The following is a 26049-nucleotide window of genomic DNA, read 5'->3' as shown; positions in this document are numbered from 1 at the left end:
CTTGACTGTCTGACCCTACTTTAGACCCGAATCTACACCCTGCGAATCCCACCGGAAGATCCTGCGGCGATTGGCCCTGAACCTCATTTATCGCTTCGTACTGTTGTTGCTCGGATAATGCTTGGATTTCCTTGCATTACCAACAGGCCACCTCGAACACCAAGCCAAGCGGAGCATCGGCCCAGCCCTCGTCATTGATACGTTGATAACTGATCCGGCCTATTGGTCTCCGCAGAGCACGGTCTTGTTGACAGACAGACTTCGAATATCTGAAATGTCTGCTACTAGAGTAGCATAGTAATAGGGGATATTATTCACGTGCGCTATAGCGAAATAATAACGGTACTCCGTATAAGAACACGAATATAGGTTACTACGACTTGCCTACAGACCGCATTTCTTCGGGGGGTTATGTAGAAGACTCAAGGTAAAGTTCATTTCAATAATTTCATAATAGTACGATGTTCACTAAACTAGATAATATAGCCCTATTGCTATAAATAGTTATCACTATTCAGCAGCTAGATGCGATTGAGCGCGGAATTAATCCTCGATTCAGACGATCTATCTAGGTAAACGAGGCCCTTTTTTACAGATAATCTAGATAGATGACTAGTTCATCAAATGACAGGTTCATAGCCTGCGGCTACACCTTGGTATTTGCCTACATACTGCTCAGTGGCAATAGCATCTTCTTCAGTTTATCAAGGTTGTTCTGCCTATAATCCCATGTCCAGTTCCCGCTAGTCATGCTGGCCTGTCTGGGTTACGTGGCACCAGCAACGCCCAATCTCCCCCTGACATCCAATTTCATGCATGTACTCCATACCAAGCCGGCCGTACTTGTACCCTTACTTTCTCATTTTCCGCGACGACACAAGCTCCCAAGGGACCTTCAAGCGATAGTCCAAATGCACCCGTTATCAGTTCGCGGCACGTTTCAATGTCCGCCGGTCTCTTCAAATGACTGCGAACGCGTCGCATCAGAAAGTCAGATTCCCAATCCTTAGGGAAGAAGGGTCGCAAATATTCCCAAGAGCATCGTCTTAACTCGGCTGACAGATTACGGATTGAAGGACGCACATACTGTCTTACAATAAATCCCGAGGGTGTTGTCCTGTTATCAGGTGTTGACGCACCGGCCACTTGCAGGGCAAACTCATACAATGCTTGATATCCTCGTTCAATAAACCAAGCTTTGTTGTGGGAGTATATCTATATATAACATGAGCTCTCCATATATTGCTTAGCGAAAGGGTTACTCTACTGCAAACACTCAGAGGCCATCGTGTTGGCCGAACTCATACTATGAGCCCCTCTTAGCTGTCAACGTTACAAATATTGACCTTTTTGCACCTCCGTAGCACCGTGATGGCACCTTACCTGCACCCAGCCGGCACTATGCCTCCACCGTGTAAAATTATGGCATCTTGCTATAGCTTTTTGCGGTGCTGGCACTATACTAGATTTTGAACACGGTACCAAGCTCTCGTAGTGGCCCACCACTGCCTGTTAAAATTAGGCCAAGCATTGTTGGTCGAAATTTGAGGCCTAGCCGTGCTTCCTCAACGTAATACATTACGTCGAATTTAGTGTATATAGTTGAGGACAGAACGGAATATGTTTCGAAAAATTGCCTGAATGACGTCCAGTTAGACTCGGAGGGTTTAACAATTGCTCCATGTTTACTAGCTTTTTTAAGGGCCGATTGTGACGGCGTATTGGCAGCCCCAAGCCGCCGTCGATATCCTCGGATCACGTTTCGAGCTAATCTAGAAAGCACGAAAGTTCGGTAATCCTGACGGGGACATGAAAATAGTCTCAACTCGCACATATTCACGTCGGTTGCTGTGACACGCAAGGCCTCTTGGAGCAGATGCGCAAGTTGAGTGGGCGACGGCGGTTCGCAAAGTCGGATTATTGCCAGGAAGAGCGTTCCCAGATCTATAGAGTAGCTCACCAGAAATCTTTTGCAAATTATCAGGTCTTGAGAAATTCCAAGGATAGAGAAGATTCTGTCTTGAGTAAAATAGCACCTCACTCCACGAAATGTATCGAGAAGATAGTCTAGTGGCAATGTAGGAACCATCTCTCGACATCCACTGCGATTTGCATACCTGGAGCGCAATACGCACGGCTGATAAGAAAATTCAAGCGTCTTCAAATGGCAGTACGCTTGCCTATGGATGAGTTGTTCCAAGACCCGGGAGAATGTTGACCATGATATGTGTTGCATCCCGCAGTGAATAGTCAGGGACTTGGCGAGGAGTACTTCCTGAATGATCCAAGCACGACTCCAATATGGTCGCTCGCATACGATTTCGCATGAGAGGGAAACGTCCTTGGAGACAGTACCTATACCATGATGCTCGCTTCCCTCTGTTAATGTATAGTCGAAAAAATGGGAAGCCACTCTTGCATTTTCGAGTGCACCTAGCCATATATCGACCGCAATGGTGTGAATATAAATGCTCTCCATCAGAGACACTTGGTATTCCTTTTCAATTTGGTCTCCTTGATTGATACGCAGCGCATCAATCCACATGATTATATCGCATCTTCATGCCTCAGAGCTCGAAGGGCTCCCATTAGACTTTCCTGGATCCTGAAAGCTATACCATTTAGCCAAATCCATATCTGAGCGTTGTTGGTCATCCAACAATAGGACAGGGCACTGTACTGATTGGCAGCATCTTCGATAATAGTTTAAAAAGCTCGCAGTAAATAGCCCCATCTTTCGCGCCACTCTTGAGTCTGCAAAGTCGCATTGAACTTGGCGTCGTTTGCAAAGTATCGTATTGAAAGTATGGCTGGTATTGGACGGCATTCATCAAAATATGCGAAGACAACTGCCAGGACAAGATTTCTCTGTACGAGCGTTTCTCCTACTCTAGAAAAATTCCCCAAGCCGTCTGGTAGTTTTAAACCTTTGTGCCGAATTAGCCCACACCTCACACCCTTAGTGTAGAGAGTCCTAGAGATACACAAACACTGTTTACTCGTGCCGGCCCCATTTTCATTTGGATTTCACTTTGGGCTGATGAACAGAATATCGCACCTCTGCTGTGGCCCGTAAACGCCCTTAATGTCTCAGTCTCCGCATACCTTGGTTGCCTCCATACGTGACTTTTTGAATCCGTTGCGGTGCGTACTGTCTTTCTGCTCTGTCGACCACTCGAGGAGCCCTCCCCACCAGATTTCAGTATCCTTTATTCCTTGTACCAGTATACGGTCGCTGGCCTCATCCTCGTTGATGCCATTGTGCAAAGTGGCTGTGAAGGCACATTGGTAGCTCTCCTTCTTTCCTCCTTGGCTTTAGATAGATAATAATTGTACGGCACCCATATGTTGAACAAACAGTGACTCAGCCCCCATCACAGTCGACAAGACTAAACAAAGAAACGACAGTGCCTGCCTAGGTTCAGGTATAGTGTCCGACCTTAAAGCACAAGCTCTGGCATGTCCTTTCCGGCTGCCAACGACGACAATGTAGCAACAACCTCGGTTTCCTTCAAGGTTCTGTTATCCATTATATCGTACATTGGAATACCTGAGCCTTCCCTTCTGAATATAAGCGCGCCGTTATCATCGTCGACCTGTGCATAACCCAAGGTTGCGCCATTGAATTTGGGGATAAGTGCACACAGGAATGCAGTAAGATCAGGCATGGGGCATGCTTGGTTTGGATAATCCTTCTCTATGGTGACTTGCTTCTCGGCAATCTTCAGGGGGTCTTCACGGCAGTTGAAACCTAGGACTCTCCTCTCCAAGCAACGCCCGCCCTCGTGCTTTAAGCCCGCCAATGAGTATTTAGTACTCTGTGCTGCGTGGCTCGGCACGACGGCAAATTCTGAAAATTCTGCAAAATGATTAAAAACAAACCTGGCGGCTTTTGGGTTAAGAGAAATGTTAAACTGGTTTGGGAACAGGTTGGCAGATGGATCGTAGGACCCCTAGGGAAATTTTAGTCATGCATGCATCAGGTCCTGTTTATGATTGCGTACCACTTGAAGATGGCACCGCACATGACTGGCAACACCTCTTTGAATGAATCGCTGGAGGATTGTAAGCGATGCGCCTCCAAAAAAGCGGACGCTGCCCGCCGTCTGGATGGCATCGCGGAGCGAGTTGAAGTCGAGAGGGCGAACCGAGCTCCCATGATTCTCTGGCCTCGTCTCTGCCCGCTCTATGCATCTCCTGTACCACCCTCTGAGGCTCTCGACTCGTTGTGCAAAAGGCTCATTCATGATATCCTGGTATGACATGAGCTCGTCTACGCTGCGAGCTGCAAGTTCTTCCTTGTAGTGAAAGTTCAGATTGACCGGATTCTCAATCTCGTCGAGGCTCTCGAGGTCCATTAATATCTCAACCGAAGCTTTGGACCAACCTGCCATGCAGGTCACTTGATCCCAAGCCGTGAGACGCCTATGTAGTATGGCGTCTTGTTTCGGGCCGTAGCTTGGCTTCACCGCCAATTGGAGCTAAAGATTGGATGTGTTAGTACAGGAAGTGATTTGTGAGTTCCGTGGGAAACTTGCCAACTCTCGGTCGTGCGTACTAAGCTCCTCAATGCCGTTGAGGTCGCTCTCGCTCAGAAGACCACCAAAAAGAATTTTCCAAGGATTCCCGCGCGTAGGAAAGTGTTTTTTTACAACTTCTTCGCACTTGTCTTGTTGCTCCTTTGTCGGACTCAGGCCAAAGGACACCTGGCGAGGCTCCACGATCCAGAGAAGACGGGTATTTGGTCTCGTCTCCATCGCCCGCATCAGCGCCATTGCAGCAGCCAGGTTATCCGAGTCAACGGAATCATTGTAGTATATGACGACGTTTTGATACATGGCACTGGATTCAAACTTGATGTACTTGACCACAGCTACTAACTTGCGAGTCGGGGCCAATGTATGCCCCTGGCCTGGAGGGTAAGATGCTCTCGCGGCCGACGTTTACCAAGGCGGGACTGAACCGAACTGTATTCCCACTTAGCCTTGGTCGCTTATTATCGAGAGGCGATGAAGCCGTGAGGCAGATTATCAGGCGCAAACTCGGAGCTGCCTGGTTTCGTCCGGACTGAGGATCCCAATACGTAGCTGAATCCGCATCATGCTGCGGGGGAGATGCGGACATGCATTTCTGACAGAACGCCACATCAACTTGCTGCCACATGGTTCTTCAGCCGCAACAATGGCTTGTGCGCCTAGATACACCCAGTGACAGGTCAAGTTCAAGAGTTGTGACGAGGAGCAAATACAAACCTGGCGTCTCCCTATCTCGGGATACCTACCTATCATGGGTTCCAGCACCCCGCCGTGTCTATTGCATGCCCGATGGCCCGGCGGCGGGCCCGGGCCATGGGCTCTCATTCATGAACTGGACTTTGGGTGGAATGTTGTTCGGAGTAAAGTGCAACAAAGTGTTGACATCAAAACTGGGCGGGCTGTTGGTGGCTAGTTTATGAGCTCAACGGCAGCTCGACAAACATTTGAAACAACCAGACACTAAAATTCATCACGCCTAGTGGCCGGTCGTGGCGGTCCAAGGAGATTTGAACCTTCTGCTTAGGCTTTCGGGCGATACTCGCCACATTTTCAGAGCCAAGTTTGGCAACAGTGTCTCTGGACAATAATGTAGCGTGGTATTATTCTAGGCAGAGTTTAAAATAGCAGCGGTACCAACAATTCTTCTGGTCCATCGGCGATGCTTCAGAGGCATCGCTGATGAGGCTCGTTGATGTCAAAGCCAATCTTTATGCTTAGGTAACATTCACACTTGCTGCTCTTCTGGTAATATTCTGCTTCGGCTTCGCTCCGACCATCTATCGCGAGACACTCGATCGGCGACGGTTAAGGCTGGATAGCAACGTCCTTGAAAGCCTTGGTACCCTACAATTGGCTAGCAGGCGCGAGATAGCAGACACCCTCGCTACCATCGGGTGTAACAATAATACTGTCCAATGCATCATGGATGAAAACAGCAAAACTACCCACCTCGTCCCAGGTAAGCACCCTCCAATTCAGTTTGACAGGAAGTGGCGCCAGCCCTGACGTGTTTTATCTTAGTTTCATTCGAGATCTTGGGCATGCTAGGCCAAACGCTTCATATTAACAACACCGATTTTTACCTACATTCCCAATCCAACATCAGATCGCCGGGATGAGAGGTCTCGTTCACTGACTAGAATCATGGAAGCCTATAAAGAAATTTCACGTGTTCGCCTTCCCTGGGCGACCCGGAACCAGGTCATCTATTCTCGGATACTCCACCATGTTGAAGACATCTTGAGTCATCAGGAGAGTCAAAACATTGCTAAGCGGCTGTTCCTTCTCCAGGCACTGCATGCAGCTGTAGTCGGTATGCCTGCCCCAGCCAATACATCCTTCCCAAGCAGCCCAAGTCCAGGACAGGAGACGGGGATATTTCAGTTCCGTCAGCTCTTGGGTTCGATATCGGCGCCTCAACGTTCCATCGTCCCTGACATCGCAGACCAAAGCCGACGCCAGTAGCATCTTTGGAAGCCCCATTAGCATCCTGCTTCCAGAGTGGCGCTCCAGATGGCCAAGGACGCCCTGGAAGGATTCAACCCATCACTTGCCCTACCAAGACTACCGGACGTGTACTTTGCCACACACTGGAGGTACAAGTGAAAGAGCGAGACAGAATCGTCATGGAAATCTGGTAGCATGTGCGGGAGCGTCCTTGCCACCTCGTCGGGGAACGAGAGCACATTGGGGAGTCATGGCCGATTGAAATTCGCCTCTCGATGAGAGCACTCAATGCACTGGTAGAACACTTCGGACTAGGTGATGACGATATTCCGCTTTGATAGCAAAGCCTATTGAAAAGTCCAGCCTCTCGTGCTCCAATACGTCTTCTCAATACTGTTGGAAGGGTGTTCTAGTCCCCGTCCTAGAGTGTAGCCCCGTAGATATAGAGGCGATTGGGCGTCTCGAGTCCGGCTATTGCTGAATCCTGGAAGACCAAAGTCCATATTATCTCCAGCTACCACAACCAAGCAAACCGTGGCTCGGCCGTATATCTCAGCCATGTTCGCTAGCTGTACCTGCTTCTCAAAACCATCTTCCTGATCAATGCAAATAGAATCGACCCACAAATACTCAATGCCAATGTCAGACGCCAGCTTAATAGCAGCTGCAATGGTTCCTGGTAGCTTTTTGGGGAGTGGAATGCCCGTGTTGCCGTTGTTCGCCGCCCTTTGCTTTTGAAACTTGGGTCTTTCCGGAATTACCTTGCCCCAGGTGTAGCCCAAGGCCGCGTAGCCCACGGCAACAGATGGTTCCATGTCCTCTATTTTGCGGGCCTTGGTGTTGATGAGACGAAAGCACGGATTGAATGGAGGCGGCTTCGCCCAGCCAACCACGTCACGGAGCCAAGCTCTCGCTCGGGAAACTATTCCCAGCATGAACCTGTCAAGCTATCTTTCCTTGCAGCATAGTTGATGACTTTCTAGGCAGGTTTTCAGCCATGAATTGACCGTTCGCAGATCCGCCATTGGACGTAGTATTCGGAAGCAGGAGTCCTCCGAGTCCAGCCGGTGGATGTCAAGTTTGGTGCGTCCGACGACGTGTTTTTCGCCAGCTGGCTCCTCGAAATGCACTTCAAAACTGTTATGCCCCAGGATAATCGTCGCCTCAGCTTGCTTCATGTACGCCTCGTCCCATCCCGGCATTTCCCAGGGGTACACATCCCAGGCAGTTCTAGGGGCATCAGAGAAGAGCTTACAAAGTGGGTATCCTTGATCTACTCTGTTCTGGATCCCGGAGCGCCGCCCAATGCCAGTTCGCTCAAGGGCTTTTACGGCAACTGGGCCTTCGACCTGTTCTGAGAGGAGGCGAGAGAAGTCTAGCCCAGCACAGATATTGCAGAACGACTGTGAGGACATGGTTTTATCAGTAATGGTGGTTTCCAATTCAAGGGAAGCTTGATAGCTGTGGCCGTCTCTGTCAACAGTGATTGTGATTGTCCCAAAGGGCTGGGCGTGCGGCAGAGAGTTGTGAAGTTGAAGCAGCGTTGCGATATGCAGCATAGGCAGCATAGGGGATGATAAAAGACATGCAGTGGCCGAACCTCGAGCCTTGAAGGTATAGTCGGCGCATCTCGTGTCCCTGTTTCCCGGCCGTTTCTCAGAAATATCGCAGGGAGCTGTAGCAATTTTGCTTAGCAATAGCGCACGTTCTCTTTACTGTTGTGTCAGTATTCGACTCTGCCCGTACGATCGCCAACAGTACAAAGAGTCAAAGTCCGTCAACGAGGCTCTGCGTGGCAATAGAGATATTCCTACTTCGACCATCTGGATTCTGGGGAGGTCACGACTCACGGGCTGACACAGACGTTGGGCGCCACACTACTCCGTACATCTCTGTATTGGATAAGAACATGACAGCTCCCAATAGACGAACTCCTGTTGACGAACTAGCATAGATGCAAGGGTCACTGCTCTGCACAAGGAAATTGCTGACAAAGGCGAAGTAATTGGGAGGCTGTGGTACAAGTTGGCAGAGTTACAGGAAAAGGAACGAGAGTTGACGAAAAAAACTTATTGAGTGGCTGCTTAAGGACTATCAATATCATGTCTAGTCGCCTTTAACTAGGAACTTTGTCTTTTCAAGGAATTCTTGTATCAGTTGAATCCGTTCATCCTCAACAAGCAGATTATGTTTCCTGAGATGATCAGTATATCGTTCAGAATTCTTCATTTGAACCTCTACCTGCTCCAAAAGCTCCCGATTCTTATCGTCGGCAAAGAATTCACTCCTCACTGTGTCTTTGCACGCCTCCGGTCCAAATAGCTTTGGAAAGATAGAGGAGTAGTATACCTCTATGAGACTGCCCGGCTGGCGAAGTATTTGCATCAGTGGAGAAACTTGCTTAATATCGTACGTGTAGTCTTGCTGGGGTCGTTCATCTTCAAGGCCCCAGTCGTGCCATAGCTGCGTGCAGGCAATAGAGGTGTGACACATGTCCTTGAGAACACCACAGAATTCTGGGAAAATATTGCCACGGTGAATACCTGTGATAATGCGCAAGGTACTAGGATCATGACCCATAATCCATGACGGTGGTGTGAATAATTGCAGAGGAATCGCGCTAGTAAACTCCCAATCAATAATACCAAGAATATGCAGGTCGCTAGTAACGATAATATTACCACATCTTAGATCTGGGTGGGCCAGCACATATTTTTCGTTAAGGTTCTGAAAGTTTATGCGCTTGGGAATATCTTTGAATAGACTGTCAAGGGCAAATAACTCCATTTTGGCTTGTCTGTGGCTAAGGCATTCAACCGGTAATTTATACCTTTGTGATAGGATATGACCATGATATTCGATAAAGCGTCTTGAGGATGTAAATACTTCGGCTTCTATTGGCTTTCCACCGTTTCGTATAAACTCGTTGGCCGTCATAGAAAGGAATGAGCCAAGGGTAGCATCGACTGTAGAATCAAGAGTGGGACCAGCCGTAGGGTCAAACGTCTTGTTTGGGTTCGGTAGTAATGAGCCTGCGGACGGGAACTCAAGCTGGCGTAATTGAGCTAGGGTGTTGATTATATCAACATACAAATTTCTTCGTTGATGTGGTGTAGCGTGCAAAACTGTCCGTATATCAAGTTGTTGCCCTTGTATAAATTCCATAAGGATGAAAGGAATTGAATTGCCCTGTATTAATGCGCTGTCTCTCCCGTATGCATAGACAGTGGGCATCGGAATTGAGGTATGTTGTTTAATATACCTAGACACATTTTTAGCTGCTTTTCATTTAGCTAGCAATGGAAAACGAAACATTTGAAAGCTTACCGCATTGTTGTTACCTCACTTACAAGCTTATCCCAGGCATTGCAAACAGCTGGACTGATTGGTATCCTCAAGACCCATGTTGTATTATCAGATGTATCACTATGAAACTGAACGAAAAAGCACAGATTGAAGCTACCGTTTTGCTGATTGATAACTTGGCAACGCTTTCCGCTATTATGCCTCGACACCAACTCACAAACAGCAGTCTTATCTACGCTATCAATAAACTTCTGAATGGAACTCTTTATTTGCTCTTCTGTAAGTGGGAAGGTTGGTGAGGTATTATTATCGGATGGACTCGTAGGGGTACAGTTTTTGATCTCGTCTGCTCTGCTTCTGGTAACGCTTGGTTGTGGGTTCGATTCGGGGGTGACATCCCATATGATATCCACGTCACAAGGGCTGACAGTAATTTCCATAGCCTCTTTAGGAAGGGGAATGGAATAAATTGCATCATTCTCAAATAACTGCGATGGTTTTGCGAAATGGTGACTGAAGAGTACGGAGTAGAACGGGGGGAGCGCCGGATAAACATCAATTCCGACACGCGTAATAATTACGTAGAAAACGTGACTTTTGTGGCTTCGAGTGGCGCAGAAATGTGGCTTGAAGTGGTGTATATACCAGGAATTCTAGCAAGGTGAACGATGCGTTATATTTCGCCTTGACCAACCGAACCAGACCGTTCAGAAGTAATTTGGCTCTATCGAGCTATCAGCCTAACAAACATTGAAGATCCCTTGCGCTGTTTTTGTAGCCAGATCATGTAACTCTGTGTTCTCCCGAAGCTGAAATCGGCTCAACAACAAATCACCGCGCAAAGTCAGGAGTTTAATATAAATAGCCTCTTACATAGACTTCAGTTGATATAGGACCCAATATAGTCAACCTTGGTCTCGCCGCTCAGGAATAAAAGCAATGTAAAAAGTTAGTTGACTAGCATTAACATAATTAATGCTTAACAAAGGTTATGTAATTACGTAGATTTGCCCTCTTGTCTTAGGTTATTGGGCGGATTAGACAAATAAATAAATTAAATAAATTCATACACACATAGGCGTCCAGTAAAATAATAATAATAAAATGACTCCTATAAGCCGATCACCCGTGAAAAAAGCAAGTACCCGCCTACTCTGCTAGCAAGCAGAAAGCTTAATCCATTTCCCCTTATAATTCTGTCCTTCTTCCTTTAGCTCCCCCCCTTATATATGAGCTAGGGAGATATGAATTATTTGTGTCATGCATCACGCCCCCGTCTTGGCAACGGTAATAATATATACAGCTACGGCCCTTAGTTTTGCGGACTTTATAACATTGAAGCTTAACAAGCGGAAGATTAACCCCTGTCTCCCTGCGTATCTAGTTGTGTAGCTTAACAGACACAAGCGAGTCTAAGCTGTAGTTGGCCAGCGGCGCGTCCGCCTCGACCTCGTCCCGGTCAATTATGGTGATGGACGAAACCTTGTCCATCAGCGCGCCAAGCCCCTGCGACCGTCTTTTGCCATGGGTATCGCTGCCCGCCGCTCGTCCGGCCTGCTTGGTCTGGGCGATGCAAGTCTCTCACGTTGTCGTATTATCAGGTCATGCCGTCCGTCCCGGCCCCCGTCTCGAGGAGGAAGGACATGGCCTTACCTTAGATATTTAGGCCCGACGAGGACCCGATGATGGCGCCTCGCGTGAGCACCTCAAGATGCGGCCGCGGGAGGCAGGACCCCAGACTCTCCTTCAACTCCTCGGTTCGGTTGCGGTCCGCCACGTAGCCCACGTCCAGGACGACGGGCAAGGCAATCGAGGTGGCTGGGAGGCCGCGCGTGGTGGCAGAGAGCCAGGTATGCTACTTGGTAGGCAATGGAGATGCTGGCGGCGTCGGCGTTGCTCCAGCCGTCCGGGACCTTGTTCGCCTGCCACGCCGGTATCCGGACGTGCGTGGCCAAGCAGCCCCCGTGGAGGCCGTAGTAGACGCGGTCTCCCGGCCCGAGACTGCCGACGCCAGACCCGACCTTGGAGACGACGCCTACTCCCTCGAGGCCGGGGGGCGCCTAGGGCACGGCGCCTAAGACGAGTTAGAGGTCGCGCGAGTTGAGGCCCGTGGCTTCGACCTTGACCAGCACCTCGCCGTCGCCTAGGGGTCGAACGAGGGCATCAGTCCAGCGGAAGTAGAGCGACTCGCCGCCAGCATCGGCCTTGGCTATTCGGGAAAGGTCGGGCAGCGGCTCCTTCATCAGTCTATGCTCTTCCCTTGCAACGCAGCGCTTGCCCCAAGACATGAATTTGGAGAGATGCTCAGGCAGGTCCGAGTAGTCCAGGTTAGAGCTCCTGTCCACGGCCCTCTTCATGTACTCGAGGGCAACTCGTTCGTGCTGCACACGCTTGCGAAGCCCGTCCCCATCGGCGGGCGCGGCAGTGATGAACTTGGGCCAATCTGCGTGGCTGGCAAAGTCGAGAGCAGACAGCAAGTCGTGGTAGAAGGAGGCGGGGAGACGAGACAAGGCATCGCTGGCGTGTGCCGAAGAGATGGACCGAAACGTTACTGATTCCCACTCGGCAATAGGCAGCAGCTAATGAGGAAGCTGGGCAAAGGCTGCAACGGTGATCTTTAGTGTTTCCGTTTTGCCGTCGTGGCTCATGAGTCTTGAAACGACAAAGAGGCGGACTTTGTCGTGGTCCAAGGGGATATGGTTAGAAACTCGCAGCTTACCAACATAGGTGGACATCAGGGCACACCATTTCCTGCCCGCATATTGTAGGGGGAGGAATCCTTGAAGGAATCCGTCCAGCGTCGGCGGGTCGGCCGAGAACAGTGAGCCAGAGGGCGGGAAAGATCGAGCCGTGTCCAGCTCTCGCAGTTTGCTCTCCATGACCGTCCAGCTGGGAGCCTCCCAGTATCGAATGGTGGATTTAAATGCAGGCCCGTAGATGGTACCTTCACGGGCTCCGGAGGCGTAAATCTCGTCGAATAGACTGCTCTCCTTCATGTCGTGGCTGTGGACAAGCGGCACCGCCGTCTTCATCGTCCGACTCTCCAAGTCCATATCCTCCACTTGCGCCTCAACCAGGCCGTGGCAGTGGTCAACTCATCCATCCTCTTTCCTCCAGGACATGATGTCAAATCTCCAAATGGATGAGGATATACCATCTATTCCAGTGACGACAGGTCGCAGTTTTACTGTCACGTCAATGTGCTCATCCTCGCCAATCCCCAGACTGCGCGTAACGTAGAACTCAGAGACGACGATGCTTTCTGGGACAGTAGGGCTGAGTCTCCTCGCAGCCTCTATCGCCATTGACATGAACCCCGTCATGGGCATGATGACTTCACCTCCGACTTTGTGGTCCCGGATCCAAGGCATTCGGTCGAGGGTAAAGACCTGTCTGAAACTCGCGTCATTGCCCTCAGAAGAAGGATTCTTCCAACCGATGAGCGGGTCATATGGCAGACCGGGATGCAGCCTCTGTTGGACCGCTCGCCCTTCATTCACATATCGTGTTGACCTGTCCTACGAGTACGCGGGTAGGTCTGTTAGGACGTGGGCATTTTTCCTGTTGGTCCGGTTGATGGCTGTAACGTCGAGCCACCGGAGAGCTCATAGTCGAGGGTCCCGGCGTGGCCCGCGGCTATTTGAATAACGCCGTCAAGACCAAGGCCTCGTTCATACCTCCTCCGCGCTGGAGCCGGAGCCTGCCGCGTGGGGGGATAATACCAAGGCTGCACGGTTTTATCGCACTGGCGACTTGGGCCGGTATAACCCCGATGGTACCATCAGCTACCTGGGCAGGAAGGACAGCCAGGTGAAGATTCGCGGCCAGAGATTTGAGCTAGGCGATGCCGAGAACGTCATCAGCAGCAGCCCCGAGGTCAGAGACATGTCTTTATCGACAAAGATTCATCGGGGCCGCAACGAGCTCGTCGCGGTGATTTCCTTGGCTGACGCCCAGCTCCCGCGCGGTGATGGGCTGCGGCATCTGCCCTCAGCCTATACTCGAGTCGTGGCCCGACATCTCCAGTCTATTCGGGAATTCGTGCGGCTTAGGCTCCCTTCCCACATGGTTCCGAGCATCTGGCTCGCGGTTGAAAAGGTGGCACAGTCAGTCTCGGGAAAAGTAGACCGGCATTGCATGGACAACTGGTTCAAGGCCAAGGATGTCTCGATGGCCAAGGCCGCCATGGAAGAGCAAGCAGATAGGGAGCTGAATCCGCCTGTCACGGTCGAGGAAAAGCTGGTCCAGTACGTCTGGGCATCAGTACTGGACATTCAGGAGACAAGTATTGGCAGGGAGAGCTCGTTTACGCGGCTGGGGGGGGGACTCGATCATGGCTATGCAGGCGTCCCATCTACTGGCTCGGAGTGGCATCCCCATAGCCACCTCTTGGCTGCTGCGGAACCAGACTCTCCAGTCGGCTGTTGAAGCCGCTCTATTAGCAAATATCGAGGGAGATGAGGCCGCGCCGGTTGCGACAAGGATACCGCGGGATACCAGTCTTGGTGGTCTCCATGACCGGCTCTCGCGACTCAGCCTATCGAATCCCCAGTTCAAACATGAAAACATCGAGAGCATCGCACCAGCAACTGATACACAAGCCTTGTTCCTGATCATTGGCCCTCCCGGCGTCGAGGGCGAGACGGGTTACCACACCAGCTTCACACTCGACTCGACTCCTGCTCTTGATGCGGCCAAGCTTCGGTCAGTCTGCGGGCAGGTGATTCAGCATCATGCCATATTGCGCACCGCCTTTGTCCAGCATAGACACATGCTCTACCAAGTGGTGTTCAAGACGCCAACCTCGGAGACGATTACGATAGAAGGAGGCGGCTCGCCTGCCACACCCGCCTTCTTCGGCAAAGGCAGCAATCTGGCCCGATTTTACTTATTCAGCCGAGAAGAGCTTTGCAACAGTATTCGTCTTAACATTCACCTTGCGCTGTACGATGCCGCGTCGTTTGACTTGCTGCTTCCAGGCCTCGATGCGGCATACAACAACGGCCAACTGCGCCGAGGCGGCCCTCGCTACAACCCTCGGATATCACACCTGGAAGCACTCGATGGCACGGCGCCGCGGCAGTTCTGGATAGAGATGCTGCGAGGCTGCTCGATGATGCATCTGACCACCCCCCGAATCATGCCTGCCCAGGGGTATCATCTCAGAGATTGCTCCAGGCTCAGCGTGCCCCTACGCAACCTGCAAAACTCACTCGGGACACCTTCAACCACGCTCAAGGCGGCCTGGGCGCTTGTCCTCCCGGCGGCCCTCGACACAAGCGACGTCTTGTTTGGTGAAATCAGCGCCAATCGCTACCTGACCATGCCGGGCATCGATCAGGTCTGCGGACCCTGCATCAACTTCGTCCCAGTCAGAGCCATCACCCGTCACCCGTCGTGAAGCCACCTTGGCCTCGTTGATTGCACAGCTTCAGCACCAAGAGACAGAGGGCATGCAGTACCATCACTTGGGCCTGCGATCCATCGTCAGGGACTGCACCACATGGCCCAGCTGGACGCCGGTAAGCACCTGTATTTCATACCAGAGTCACAGATCTGTGGACGCATCCGTCCCCATCGGCAAGGCCAAGGGCTCTTCTCGATCGAGGTTGGTGCCGCACACGCTGCCGACGTAATGATGGCAGCTATTCCTCGCGGCGAGGAGCTACAGATTCAACTTTATCACGACTCGGACACGATCCCCGCAAACCAGATGAATTGGATCCGCCAGACTCTGGAAACGGTGATGCAAGCCATCCTTGCTGGCATCTAGAAGACCCAAGGCCAGATACAAGACATTGTCCAGCAGAGTACGGGCACGTGGCCCGCGGCAACGGGGTCGTCGCCATTGAGCGTGGGCGAGGCACAATACGCCCCGGCACGATGTCCTTCACAAGGCGCCAGAGATGTCGTGATTCAGGGGTGGAAGGAACTAGGGCTGGCAGTTGGCCTGGGAGACAAAGGTTCCATATTCGCTGACGATGCTGACATTGTCAGCGCCAAGCTACTGAGCGAGTACTACCAGTATCGCGGGTATAACGTCTCCGTCAAGGACGTTATTCGGCATGCGAGTCGCCTGTTGCAAGGACACATGTTGGATGGAAAGAGCCCGCCGAGGACCCTGCAAGAAGAAGGGGCAATGCGTCGCTGCTAAGTGTGGACAGACTGCTGGCATGAGTTGGAGTTTACCATGAAGACATCCATCTCGGAGCAATGCAGTCGCCGGGCACGGGCGTGCGTACGAGTGTGTACGCGGTAGTAGTATGTGTCGGGTTATAAGACACCGTAAACTAAGCTTCTTATAAAGTCATCTTCTTGTTGTTCTTTGTGCTGCAGATGAAGTGTGCGAGCGGCAGATATCTTTGTAATGGTGAAGCTTTTTCAAGATCAGGTCCCGCATTCATTCAAGGATCATGCTGCTTCTGAGAAGAACACACAAAGCATTCCTGCGATCCTGCCTAGTGACTACTTGCTGGTGGTGAGTGGTGAAAGGAAATTGTAATAGTACTGCTGAATAAAAAATATTTTCAAGTATTAAATTTTATATCATGCCGCTCTTCTAGATGGGAAATGAAGAGTTTTTTTATCTATACGGTAGTATATAATTATGCTGTATGACTATGACATACTTGCTTTCATACGAATCATATCTCGGCCACGTTAAGTCACTATAACCGACGTAATAACGGATGCAAACCACACCAAGTTTGCTTGTTCTATCAATAGAGGCAGTTTTATCTGACAGTAGTAGCCCAGCTAGTTTGTGCTAACGACACCCATCTTGCCCCCATGTTCGAAATGTGTCGTTGGATTTTCAGATATCAACGGGAGGGAGGGGTCGGGTTGACGATACCACTATGATAGAGACTCGACAGTCATTTTGTTTCACCTGGGTCCGACTAGGCGTACGTGTTGATCTCGGCGATTTTCTGATCAGGGGCTGGAGCAGACCCAGTCGAGAGCAGCCACGGACCGTCAGTCCAACTACAAGAGTGAGATGCAGCATGGCTGTTCGGTACCTAGGCATGTAAAGAGAACTTTATGCAAAGTACCAAGTGCAACGTCCCGAGTGCGAAATGTACCTAGGTGGAATTGCCCAACCTGGCTGAGAGGCTGAGACATGTTCAACCCGATTGATGTGGTTTACGGAGTGTGGAGTATTCCTCGCGTATCTACTTGGTGCATTTCAGCAAAACCTAAACCGTGGAAAGTACGTAGAATCATAGAGTATGTAACATGCAGTAGTACCTCTGTAGATAACTAGGACCTAAATGTGCGCCATACGTCCAACATTATGTAGTAGCAAGGCACAAGGTTTGGCATGTCTCAGTGCACCAAGCCACGGCAAAATATGGTCTAGGGGGGGTCTCGGATGCTGCATACCTCTTATGGTGTTCACTGTTTACACATGCCAAACTCTCAAGTATATATCCGTACTTGGTACGTAGATCACGCGTCTTGCTAAACTCTCATGCCTGCCTCATGGTCCTGAGCGTGTTTTGTAGTATTGGCCATGCGCTTTGGGTTGTGCTGCGTGGCCAACGGCACCTTATACCCCCTGGCAATAGGAATGCATTACTTCAATGTCGACCTACGACGAGGCCGGGCCGCTTCCCTAGGTCAGCCGCCTCTCACACATGTCGTAGTTGTCGCATTAAAAGATGCCACAGCCCGTTAAATGTTGTCCTGCGAATACTACGTATCGTGGGTAATCCCGCAGCAGACTGTCCAAAGGCTAGCTCTTACACGTCCGCCGCCATGTTCAGTCTCTTTGATCCTACACGCGGCCAAGCGCCAACAATATCGACAGACAGGGTGATTCCACTTCGACGGCTCGACGACCTTCCGCACGGTGGGCGAACCGGCATGTTCACGACGTTGCTCTTCAACGACGTTCTCGATCCTTTCAAGTTGCGAGATGGCCTCGAAACTCTTGCTACCCTCAAGGGCTGGGACAAGATCGGTGCCAGGTTCAGATATGACGTGAGAGCTCCTCCAACCAATATCCGCGTTTAGGCTTCGCTGGACTCGAGCTGACCCCACGACTCAACGGCAGAGAAAGGGTCGCTTGTACTATCATATCCCGGCAACCTTCACCGAGGATCGTCGAGCGGTTCAGTTTTGCCACATTCGGCATGACATGCTTATGGCCGAACACACAGTTGCGTCTCAGATGCAGAAACTGAGGGCATCTCATGGACCCCAGATAGTCGCAGATGTCACGGCCTTTAGGTCTTTATGGGCGCACCCAAGTCTTCCTACCAAGTTTTCCGAATACCTGCAAAGCGACGTGCCCCAGCTCGGACTCGTCGTCGTGTCATTCCGCGACGCGACCCTCGTCGTTCTGCGCTGGTTCCATACCTTGTTCGACACGCCCGGCATGGCAGAGCTGCTCCGAGCCTGGTCGTCCATTGTCAATGGAAATTTGAATCAAGTCGGCACGCCACATGATGCAAGCGAGGATCCCTTGGCCGATCTTGGGCTACACCCCACAGAATCCTATCTGCTCGAGAAGCTCAGGCTGTCCAGGCTTCAGATGGTGGTATTCACCATTCGAGCCCTCTACAACGCCGTCTTCAAGAGGTATCGAAGCCGTGTCCTGTGCCTCCCATCGGCCTTCTTGCGCGAGATTCGCCAAGAAGCAGAGAGCGAGACCGCGTCGGATGAGCAAAGGCCGTTTCTGAGCGACGACAACCTCATCACGGCTTGGTGGGCTCGACTGCACACGGCGACCAAGAAGAATCCGTGCGGCACAGTCAACCTCTACAATGCCCTGGGACTTCGCCGAACTCTTGAAAACGACCTCCTGCCCCCGTCCAAGCCGTACTTGTCCAACGCGGTAGCCATGTCCACCCTCCTGCTGTCTGCGGAAGAAGTCGTCACCCGCCCCCTGAGCTACACGGCTTCGCGACTGCGCCAGTGCATCACGGAATCTCGCACTCGTCCACAAGTCGAGGCATTCTCTGCTCTGGTGAGGGAGAAGCAAGGCACCCTGACGAAACCCATGTTTGGGAATGCCAGAATGGCGGTCCTCAGGGGGTCCAGCTGGACCAACGCGAAGCTGTTCGACGTCGACTTTACTGGAGCTGTGCTCGAAAACGCCTCCACGGGCGAAAGGGGCGCATCATCCGCTAGGCCGGGGTTTCCCTCCTATGTCCAGTGTACCTTTAATAGCCCTGTTCGCTTCGAAGTCATGGTTACTGTTGGCAAGGACCACGAGGGGAATTACTGGTTAAATGCAACCACGGATGACGCTCACTGGGAAAGAATTGTGCAGACCCTGGAGACTACTAGGAAAGTTTAGTTCGTCTCGTATGCCGCTGCGTACATATTTTAATACATGAAATAATGGTTCCCTTGGGAATCAAATGAGACAAATGAAGCTATCTGTGATGGAGCGTGGTGCATGCACACATGGAACCAAGACGCGATCGACGAGAAAGCGGACGCGCAAACCATTTTGCCATGATATTCTTGACGAGAAATAACTGCCCACAGCTAGAACCAGGGGAGGAGGGCTCTGCATGTGTTGATGTTTGTACCCAACCACCGCATTGTAAGCCAGCCACCGTGAAGAGATGTCGACTCTGCTTCTGGTGGCTTACGCTTTCCCGTGCCTTTTGCTTTCCAGAACGCAGGCCAATAAAATCAGCCACAGTTATCTAAAAGCGCGTGTACACTTCAAGTGGTCCATAGTGGTGGGTGACAGGATTGCAGCACGGGTGGAAGTTGCTGCACGGGTCTGGTATGTGAATTGGATTGGATGCAAGGTTGAAACATGGACACAATATACATGCCACCCACCCCAATTCAAGAAATCATATTTTGCGAATGGTCATGGATTGCCTCTGGCGTTCTGTTAAAGAAATAACGGGCTTGACTATGTGGCTGGAGCCAATGGTATTGACAGATTCTTGTCTCAGACGCACGCGCTCTTGGTGTGTCAGAGGAGGAATCGGACTCGGAGAGTGGCGGAGAGCCCGTGGAGCCCGAGAATCGTCTGGTCTCGGTTACAATGTAATATTGACCCTGAGGAACCAAACGTCTTGTCGCGATGTCTGCACATGTAGGCTGTAAAGGTCCATGTCGCAAACGGCAGACACCTTCTCGCCTCGCCATCGTTTTCGTTCCCCGGTCCTCCAACCAGACGCCACCAGACCATACTTTAACCATGGTCATACTCTGACCTTGTCATCCGTGGGGGCGGCAATACCCGTATTTGCCCATGCAGAGGCTCTTTCGACATAGTACCAGCTCCCTCAGGTCTTTTGCAATCCCAGAAAGGGCTGGTGTCACGTCATAAGACGTATTATTCATTAAGGTTTTGTTTTATAAACCTTCAGGCAGTTCCTACTTTCGATAGTCTGTCCTATAGCTATGCCACTGATAACAAACTCGAATCAGCGGCTCCCGATCGTCATCTCGGACCTAGGTAAATTATATCGCGGCATCTTCACCTCAAAGTCTCTTCATAAGTTCTCCGATATTACTCAGCCGTTTGGCCTCAACAAACGGTGGAATTACCTGACACCTAAAGATGTTTGAGGCCATGGTTAGGAAATTGGTAGGTAATAGCCCCGAGTTACGGTGTGCTAGAAACCAACGTCGGTAAAGCTTTTACAAGAACCGGATCAATTTATTATTACTTTCAGTGATGTCTAAATGCAGGAGCAGCAAGGGTCAACCCATAATATTCTCTCCGCATACAAACTGTGGCTATACTTTTTATTCCCAACGTCCCATCACTAGATTCCTTTCGCAAGTCGTCTAACACGCAGTTTCAACAACGGATCACCGCGCAAACCAAATCCATGCTTATGTATCTGCGGCACAGAGCCCTCTTGCAACTCAAAGTCATACTTTGTAATAATCTGAGCCAGGGCAATCTTGATCTCGTTTGACGCAAAGAAGCGCCCCGGGCAAGCGTTCTGGCCATAGCCAAACGCGAGATAGTCCGGGCTCGCAAACACGAGCTGGGAGACATTCTGCTTTCCAGGGTCGTCGCGCATTTTGTAAAACCGGAAACCGTCCCAGTGATTGGGGTCGTGGTGAAGGTCAGGATCCCACATCCTGTGAGAGGATACGGCCACACCGGTATTCTTGGGGATAAAGGTGCCGTCGGAGAGCTGCACATCTTCCACTGCAAGGCGCATCATGGACACTAATTACGAGGCCGCCATTAGAGAAAATTCTCACCCATACGTGTGGTCAACTTACCAATCTCGCCAGGTTTCATCCGCTGGCTTTCTTTAATAACACTATCGAGCAACTTCATCTTATGTAATGATGTTTTGCTCCAGCCCTCATCGGCAAGAACCGACGTTATCTCTTCACGGAGGGGACCCAGAATATCCAAGTTTTGTGAGATCCGTGTCAGGACCTGGGTAAGAAGATCGGTAGTTGTATGAATTGCTGCGAGAGATAGGCTGAGCTGTAGAGCCGTCATGTCGCACGGTGCGCCCTTGGCTGCCTTCTCAAACCATTCGATTGCATCGTCGTACTCTGGCACGTCCTTGCCAGCAGCGACAAGATCTTGCTTGAGTTGTTGTCGGCGAGCAAGGGTGGATTGGATAGCGCAACGAGCTTCGTTGACTTCCCTCCTCAGTTTGCGACAACTCGGCAAGAACCAGTGTACAAGGGGGCGTGTGAATTCCGGCCACAGGCGGAGTTCCTCGCCCGCCAAGAACCCCGTCACCGTATAATCGCGCGTTACTCGAAGCCAAGTCTCGTTGCGACAAAGCTCGGTGCCGAGAAATACACGTGAAGAGATGCGAGCAACCAGTTGCAGAACCACGTCTCGCATAGCAATGGTATGCCATTCTATGCTGTCTTTAGCGTACACCACCTTACTATAAGCAAGGATGGAGCTTTACCTGTTTTGTTGGTAAGTAGTTCCTCCAAGGCCATGGCTGTCTCTTCTGCAAGCGGCTCGGTGATCTTGTCTACCGGGGATGAATTTAGAAAGCCAAGTCACTGTACAGCGGTTTCAACTAAAGAAAGCTGCACGTACTCAGAAACTTGGTCAGATCTTTAGTGACGACTGTCTGGACTAGATTCGAACCTCCTGTACCCGCGGCAAAGGCCTCAAAACCAGGCAAGTGACCATGGAATGCCTATAGAGCGTCAATTGTGGAGCAGGTAACCAAAATGAAGTTGACGGTACCTTGAAAGTCCACTGATTAAAGCTTAGGCGCTTGTCGTTTCTGATCTCTTGAGCCAAGCTCGGAGGCAGCACAGTGACCTCCTTTACATCTCCAATAAGGCGAATGGGCTTGTTTGGATTAGTTTTGAACCATTCACAAACAAGCTTATTAGCCTGAGAGACGAATTCTTTTTTTGCTCTCTGTCCCGAGAGATATATCCCCTTTTTCGGATTGGCGAGTGGGATATTAGAACAAGGGCCTTGCCAAGTATAGCAAAAGACAAGAAAAAGTGCGGCCGTGATGGCGAAGGCCAAAGATTTCCCTGTAGCTTCATATGAATGCCAGATCTCAGTCCATGGTGAATATTCCATGTCGAATAACGCTAAAAAGCGGTTGCTGATGCTGGTGGTCTTTTTTGATTACAAGCAGCTTGATGAAAAATATAGAGAGTCACAGTCTGTGTGACAAGGGGTTAGTATTAGGGGCTTGGAACAACTTTTCGTGTTCATCTAATACTTCGCTTCGATATCAAAGGGCCTTAGTTTTTCTTGAAGCCCTGAGGGCAGAAGACCTCTATTTATATCAAGAAACGGTGAGGGACTGTGCCCTAGGTCTCGTGATCAGAGCCCTTATGTAACTATCGTCGGGATCAAGGTTTGGCCCGTGCCTTCATGGCAACGTGTCAACCATGTAACAGTCTGTGAGGGACCGCGCAAGCTTGCATTCTATGCAAGACTCACGGTGCTTCGGGTTCGGGGCACGCCAAAGTCCCGATATTAGGAGCATGGATCTTGAGTCTAACGAATAGATTGGTAGTTATTTTACATATCCTTATTAATGCTGTTTGCTTTTTGGGCCCGATAATGTCAATCATTTCCCTACATGATTATCCTTGACTCGTTGTGGGCCGCGTTTAAAACAAAGTCGACAGGTTTCTCGGCGTGCATAGAAGCTGCATGCCCGGCTAGAACCGATGTTACGTGCATGTGCCCTCTATAACATCTTTGACGCAGTACTGTACCCTGAAAAGGCGGCAAAGCTTATGAGATTAGTTTAATAGATGACTAGAGAATTAGCCGCATCCGCATTCAGCTGTACTGTGTAAAAAGAACCAAGGACGACGCCAACGGGTAGGCTAATCATTTTGACAATTTTCGACCCATTATGTAGATTGATGCAGAGTCCATCACTCGTCGGCCATAAGCAAGGTTGCGGCAACGCGGAAGGCCGGGCTGCACGGAGACGCGAGTATGCGGGGGAAGCACGCGCGGAATCCACGGCGTGGATCCGGAAATGTATTTGTTGTGGAGGTCCCTTGAACTCTTCGTCTAGTAATAAACGTTTCGATTACCTAAAACATTAATGCCATCCCTGACAATACTTCCCTCACCATTATGTACTCGCAATCTCACACCTTGCATCCATCCCCAAGGCGCTTTCAACGGGGATGCCTCCGAGCCTGATAGCAATGTAACGATGCATACGAGAATATCCGATGGCCAACGTCCATCTGGACTTTCCATACATAAAAGGAACGCCCGGGCCTAGGGCTCTTACCCAGGCACGTGTTCTAGCTGTGTAACTAACAGGTTCCTCATCGGTGAAGCCCCTTTGTTGGGCTTCACGATCTGTTGGGCCTTTTCCGTGTAACATTATTATCCTTCGCGCACGCTTAGATTTTTATGTATATATACGGCATCCACATCAGGGTTCTGGATTCACTTCTCCAAAGACCTTTTGAACCCCAAAACACCTATGAGATTGTATTGAAGCTATTCACAAGCCATCATTTGAAGCCCTTGTCACACGGCGTGATGTAGTGCCGCCTCCAGGGCTTTGTCCAGAGGTTCATGGACCATGTCATCAGAGCTGCAAAGACATATGAGGAAGAGAGTCAGAAAAAGGAATTGCATTTTCAGACGGTTCTGCAGCGCTCCTTCTATACGAATTCATTCAAGTACTTTATTCTCATCTAACACTGATCTCTGTCTGATTGGATTTACTCTGAGCATGAAAAAAGAATTTAGGTGGGCTATTGCCAAACTTGGACCATCTCGCCTTTAGCATGCTTGCAGTGCCTCACTGGCTCCCTTACTGACGAGCTTGTCAACAGCATCCGTGATGTCCTGGAAAGGGAATACGGTTCGGTTGCCAGACAGACCATTCAGATTGGCAGGCGCCCTCGAATCCAAAAACCATTCAAACATTTGATAAATACGGTCTTCCCGATCAAAAGTTTGCGTAGAAAACCCTTGTTCATTCTCCCAGTAAGGGTTGGGTACGATTCCCAGTATCTCAGCCGAGTTCCATTCACCATCCTTTGATTCGACCACAGTAGTTCCATTCTGACTAGAAGTCACCAGGAGAACGGTGCCGTTATACTTGGCAGGCAACAAGATGCCGTCGAGGAATCTGCCAAGCATCCCGTTGTTTGCAATAGGAACTTCAAAAGGATCGCCCGTTTTGTTATGAGCATCGAAGCGTATTATCTTGCCACCCTGTTGCTCGTTACTCGTGAGCAACATGTTGCCTCTGGATGCAATGCCGGTAAAACCCGCCTTTGTAGAGTTGGTTTCTTTGCTCAAATACCAAGGAATGACCTTCAAACTGGGCGTCACCTTGATGATGGCCCCTGGGTAGGTAAAAACTTGATAAATATTGCCGCAAGTATCGGTCGCAAAGTCCTGCGGCCCTCCGTAGGTCCCATTTGTCACATCAGTAACGTTAACCCGCGCCTTCTCCTCGCCAGTCTCCAAGTCAGTAATGAGGAGGTAGTTGGTTCCGGTAATATTCCCGCCAGAGGTTTCAAATGCTGCACCAGTGTTGATCGAAGATATCAGTCGGTCTTTGCCCTGAATTAGGACACCGCTTGCGTGATAGTCTGCATCCCCAGAAAGTCCTGGAAAGTCAATCGTCTTGACGATGGTTTTCGTTTTTAGGTCAACCACCGCAATCTTGGATTCGTATAGTTCACTACGTGGATTAGTTTCGCAACATACAGCAAATGATACTAGGAGATGTTGTGTTCTAGTCATACCTGCAGTACATGACATCGCGCTTTGAATCGAATACACACTTCTCGGGATAGAGTTGGGCGCCAGTAATGTTGAAATCACCCCCGGTAGTAGCCTGCGCAGGAGGGGTGATGTCTTCCAGACTCGCCGAATCACCCCCGGTAGTAGCCTGCGCAGTAGCGGTGATGGCTCCCAGACTCGCCGGATCACCACCGGTAGTAGCCTGCGCAGTAGCGGTGATGGCTCCCAGACTCGCCGAGAATAGAGTGACGGCGGCACGAAGCATTGTGAGTGATGTTGAGTAAAGTAATCGTGTTCAATGAAAGGAGTGTCAATCTTGCGATATTGGCAAAGAATTAAAACATCAAGACCAGAAGCATCACATATGGGCAATATATATTTCTTCAGTGACAGTACTTAGCAGCGGAACAGATCGTCTGATTCTGCTTGTATAAGTATTTCCAAGTGGCGTCAGGGACTTGATTCAGCACGACAACCCATGAAACATGCCGTCAATGCTCCAATGCCGAAGCTACCTTCTGCGTGTACCTAGCTGTCGTCGGGTCGATCCCGGTGCCAGGAACCCCTGCTCGCAAACGTGGCAGATGCATAATTGGCAGGAATGAGACGCGTGTCAACAAGTTGAGCCAAGTAAAGGGCCTACATTGCAAGTCTTTGTCTGCTACGGGACAAGCTGATTCATATATATCACGTATATTGGCTTAGGCGTATGCAGATGAGCTCCCGTCTCTGTGAGCTGGAAGGCAATGCGGTCCTCTTTCATTGGTCGGCTTCTGCGGCGACTAAAACATTGACAGCATGAGACTTGCCGTCCATTATGCTAAGCGCGACGCAGTGGATCTGGCTAGTCAGTTTGCTTCCTTGAAGCAAGATTCTGTGCTTGATTTTGTTCTGCGCATAACCGCACGAAGACTTGGCGACGGGGTGAGTTATCTGGTAGCATATCGCATAGTAAACTAGAGGAGTTACGGTTTATGTTAAGGTTTGAATTGCATCGCTCATTAGTCAAGTGAAATTACAAGCATGAGACGAGTATCGTGCAAGCATAAAATCTAATAACACAGTATTCGGCTGTACCAGGCC

At 50.3% G+C, this 26049-nt stretch overlaps 8 protein-coding genes across 8 annotated transcripts; 3 read left to right on the top strand and 5 right to left on the bottom strand.

Moving 5' to 3' along the window:
• Positions 1 to 3440: 3440 nt before the first annotated feature.
• On the bottom strand, positions 3441 to 4838 carry G6M90_00g112120 (uncharacterized protein; the record flags this gene model as incomplete). Its single annotated transcript, XM_066131848.1, has 3 exons — positions 3441 to 3953; positions 4005 to 4481; positions 4539 to 4838. The coding sequence occupies 3 exons, from the start codon at positions 4836 to 4838 to the stop codon at positions 3441 to 3443; spliced, it is 1290 nt and encodes a 429-aa protein (XP_065987965.1).
• Positions 4839 to 6829: 1991 nt separating this feature from the next.
• On the bottom strand, positions 6830 to 8305 carry G6M90_00g112110 (uncharacterized protein; the record flags this gene model as incomplete). Its single annotated transcript, XM_014684797.2, has 3 exons — positions 6830 to 7429; positions 7490 to 8192; positions 8244 to 8305. 3 exons carry the CDS (start codon positions 8303 to 8305, stop codon positions 6830 to 6832), a joined length of 1365 nt encoding a protein of 454 aa, XP_014540283.2.
• A 283-nt stretch (positions 8306 to 8588) lies between these two features.
• On the bottom strand, positions 8589 to 9269 carry G6M90_00g112100 (uncharacterized protein; the record flags this gene model as incomplete). Its single annotated transcript, XM_014684796.1, has 1 exon — positions 8589 to 9269. The coding sequence occupies one exon, from the start codon at positions 9267 to 9269 to the stop codon at positions 8589 to 8591; it is 681 nt and encodes a 226-aa protein (XP_014540282.1).
• Positions 9270 to 11494: 2225 nt separating this feature from the next.
• On the bottom strand, positions 11495 to 12820 carry ACRTS2 (Highly reducing polyketide synthase ACRTS2; the record flags this gene model as incomplete). The annotated part of the gene is made up of 3 exons (XM_066131847.1): positions 11495 to 11848; positions 11921 to 12367; positions 12464 to 12820. 3 exons carry the CDS (start codon positions 12818 to 12820, stop codon positions 11495 to 11497), a joined length of 1158 nt encoding a protein of 385 aa, XP_065987836.1.
• A 223-nt stretch (positions 12821 to 13043) lies between these two features.
• fmqA (Nonribosomal peptide synthetase fmqA) lies at positions 13044 to 15189 on the top strand (the record flags this gene model as incomplete). Its single annotated transcript, XM_066131846.1, has 3 exons — positions 13044 to 13320; positions 13447 to 14073; positions 14171 to 15189. 3 exons carry the CDS (start codon positions 13044 to 13046, stop codon positions 15187 to 15189), a joined length of 1923 nt encoding a protein of 640 aa, XP_065987949.1.
• A 102-nt stretch (positions 15190 to 15291) lies between these two features.
• On the top strand, positions 15292 to 15942 carry G6M90_00g112070 (uncharacterized protein; the record flags this gene model as incomplete). Its single annotated transcript, XM_066131845.1, has 2 exons — positions 15292 to 15531; positions 15598 to 15942. 2 exons carry the CDS (start codon positions 15292 to 15294, stop codon positions 15940 to 15942), a joined length of 585 nt encoding a protein of 194 aa, XP_065987897.1.
• Positions 15943 to 17546: 1604 nt separating this feature from the next.
• PaAT-2_2 (O-acetyltransferase PaAT-2) lies at positions 17547 to 19092 on the top strand (the record flags this gene model as incomplete). Its single annotated transcript, XM_014684792.1, has 2 exons — positions 17547 to 17771; positions 17845 to 19092. The coding sequence occupies 2 exons, from the start codon at positions 17547 to 17549 to the stop codon at positions 19090 to 19092; spliced, it is 1473 nt and encodes a 490-aa protein (XP_014540278.1).
• Positions 19093 to 20533: 1441 nt separating this feature from the next.
• P450-1 (Cytochrome P450 monooygenase 1) lies at positions 20534 to 25231 on the bottom strand (the record flags this gene model as incomplete). Its single annotated transcript, XM_014684791.2, has 7 exons — positions 20534 to 20949; positions 21006 to 21608; positions 21662 to 21730; positions 21799 to 21901; positions 21952 to 22059; positions 24031 to 24904; positions 24969 to 25231. The coding sequence occupies 7 exons, from the start codon at positions 25229 to 25231 to the stop codon at positions 20534 to 20536; spliced, it is 2436 nt and encodes an 811-aa protein (XP_014540277.2).
• Positions 25232 to 26049: the final 818 nt, after the last annotated feature.

Source organism: Metarhizium brunneum, chromosome 7, assembly GCF_013426205.1.
Source record: "Metarhizium brunneum chromosome 7, complete sequence".
Taxonomy (NCBI): Eukaryota; Fungi; Ascomycota; class Sordariomycetes; order Hypocreales; family Clavicipitaceae; genus Metarhizium; species Metarhizium brunneum.
Note: the sequence above shows the minus strand (reverse complement) of the source record. Positions and strands in the feature narration are given on the sequence as shown.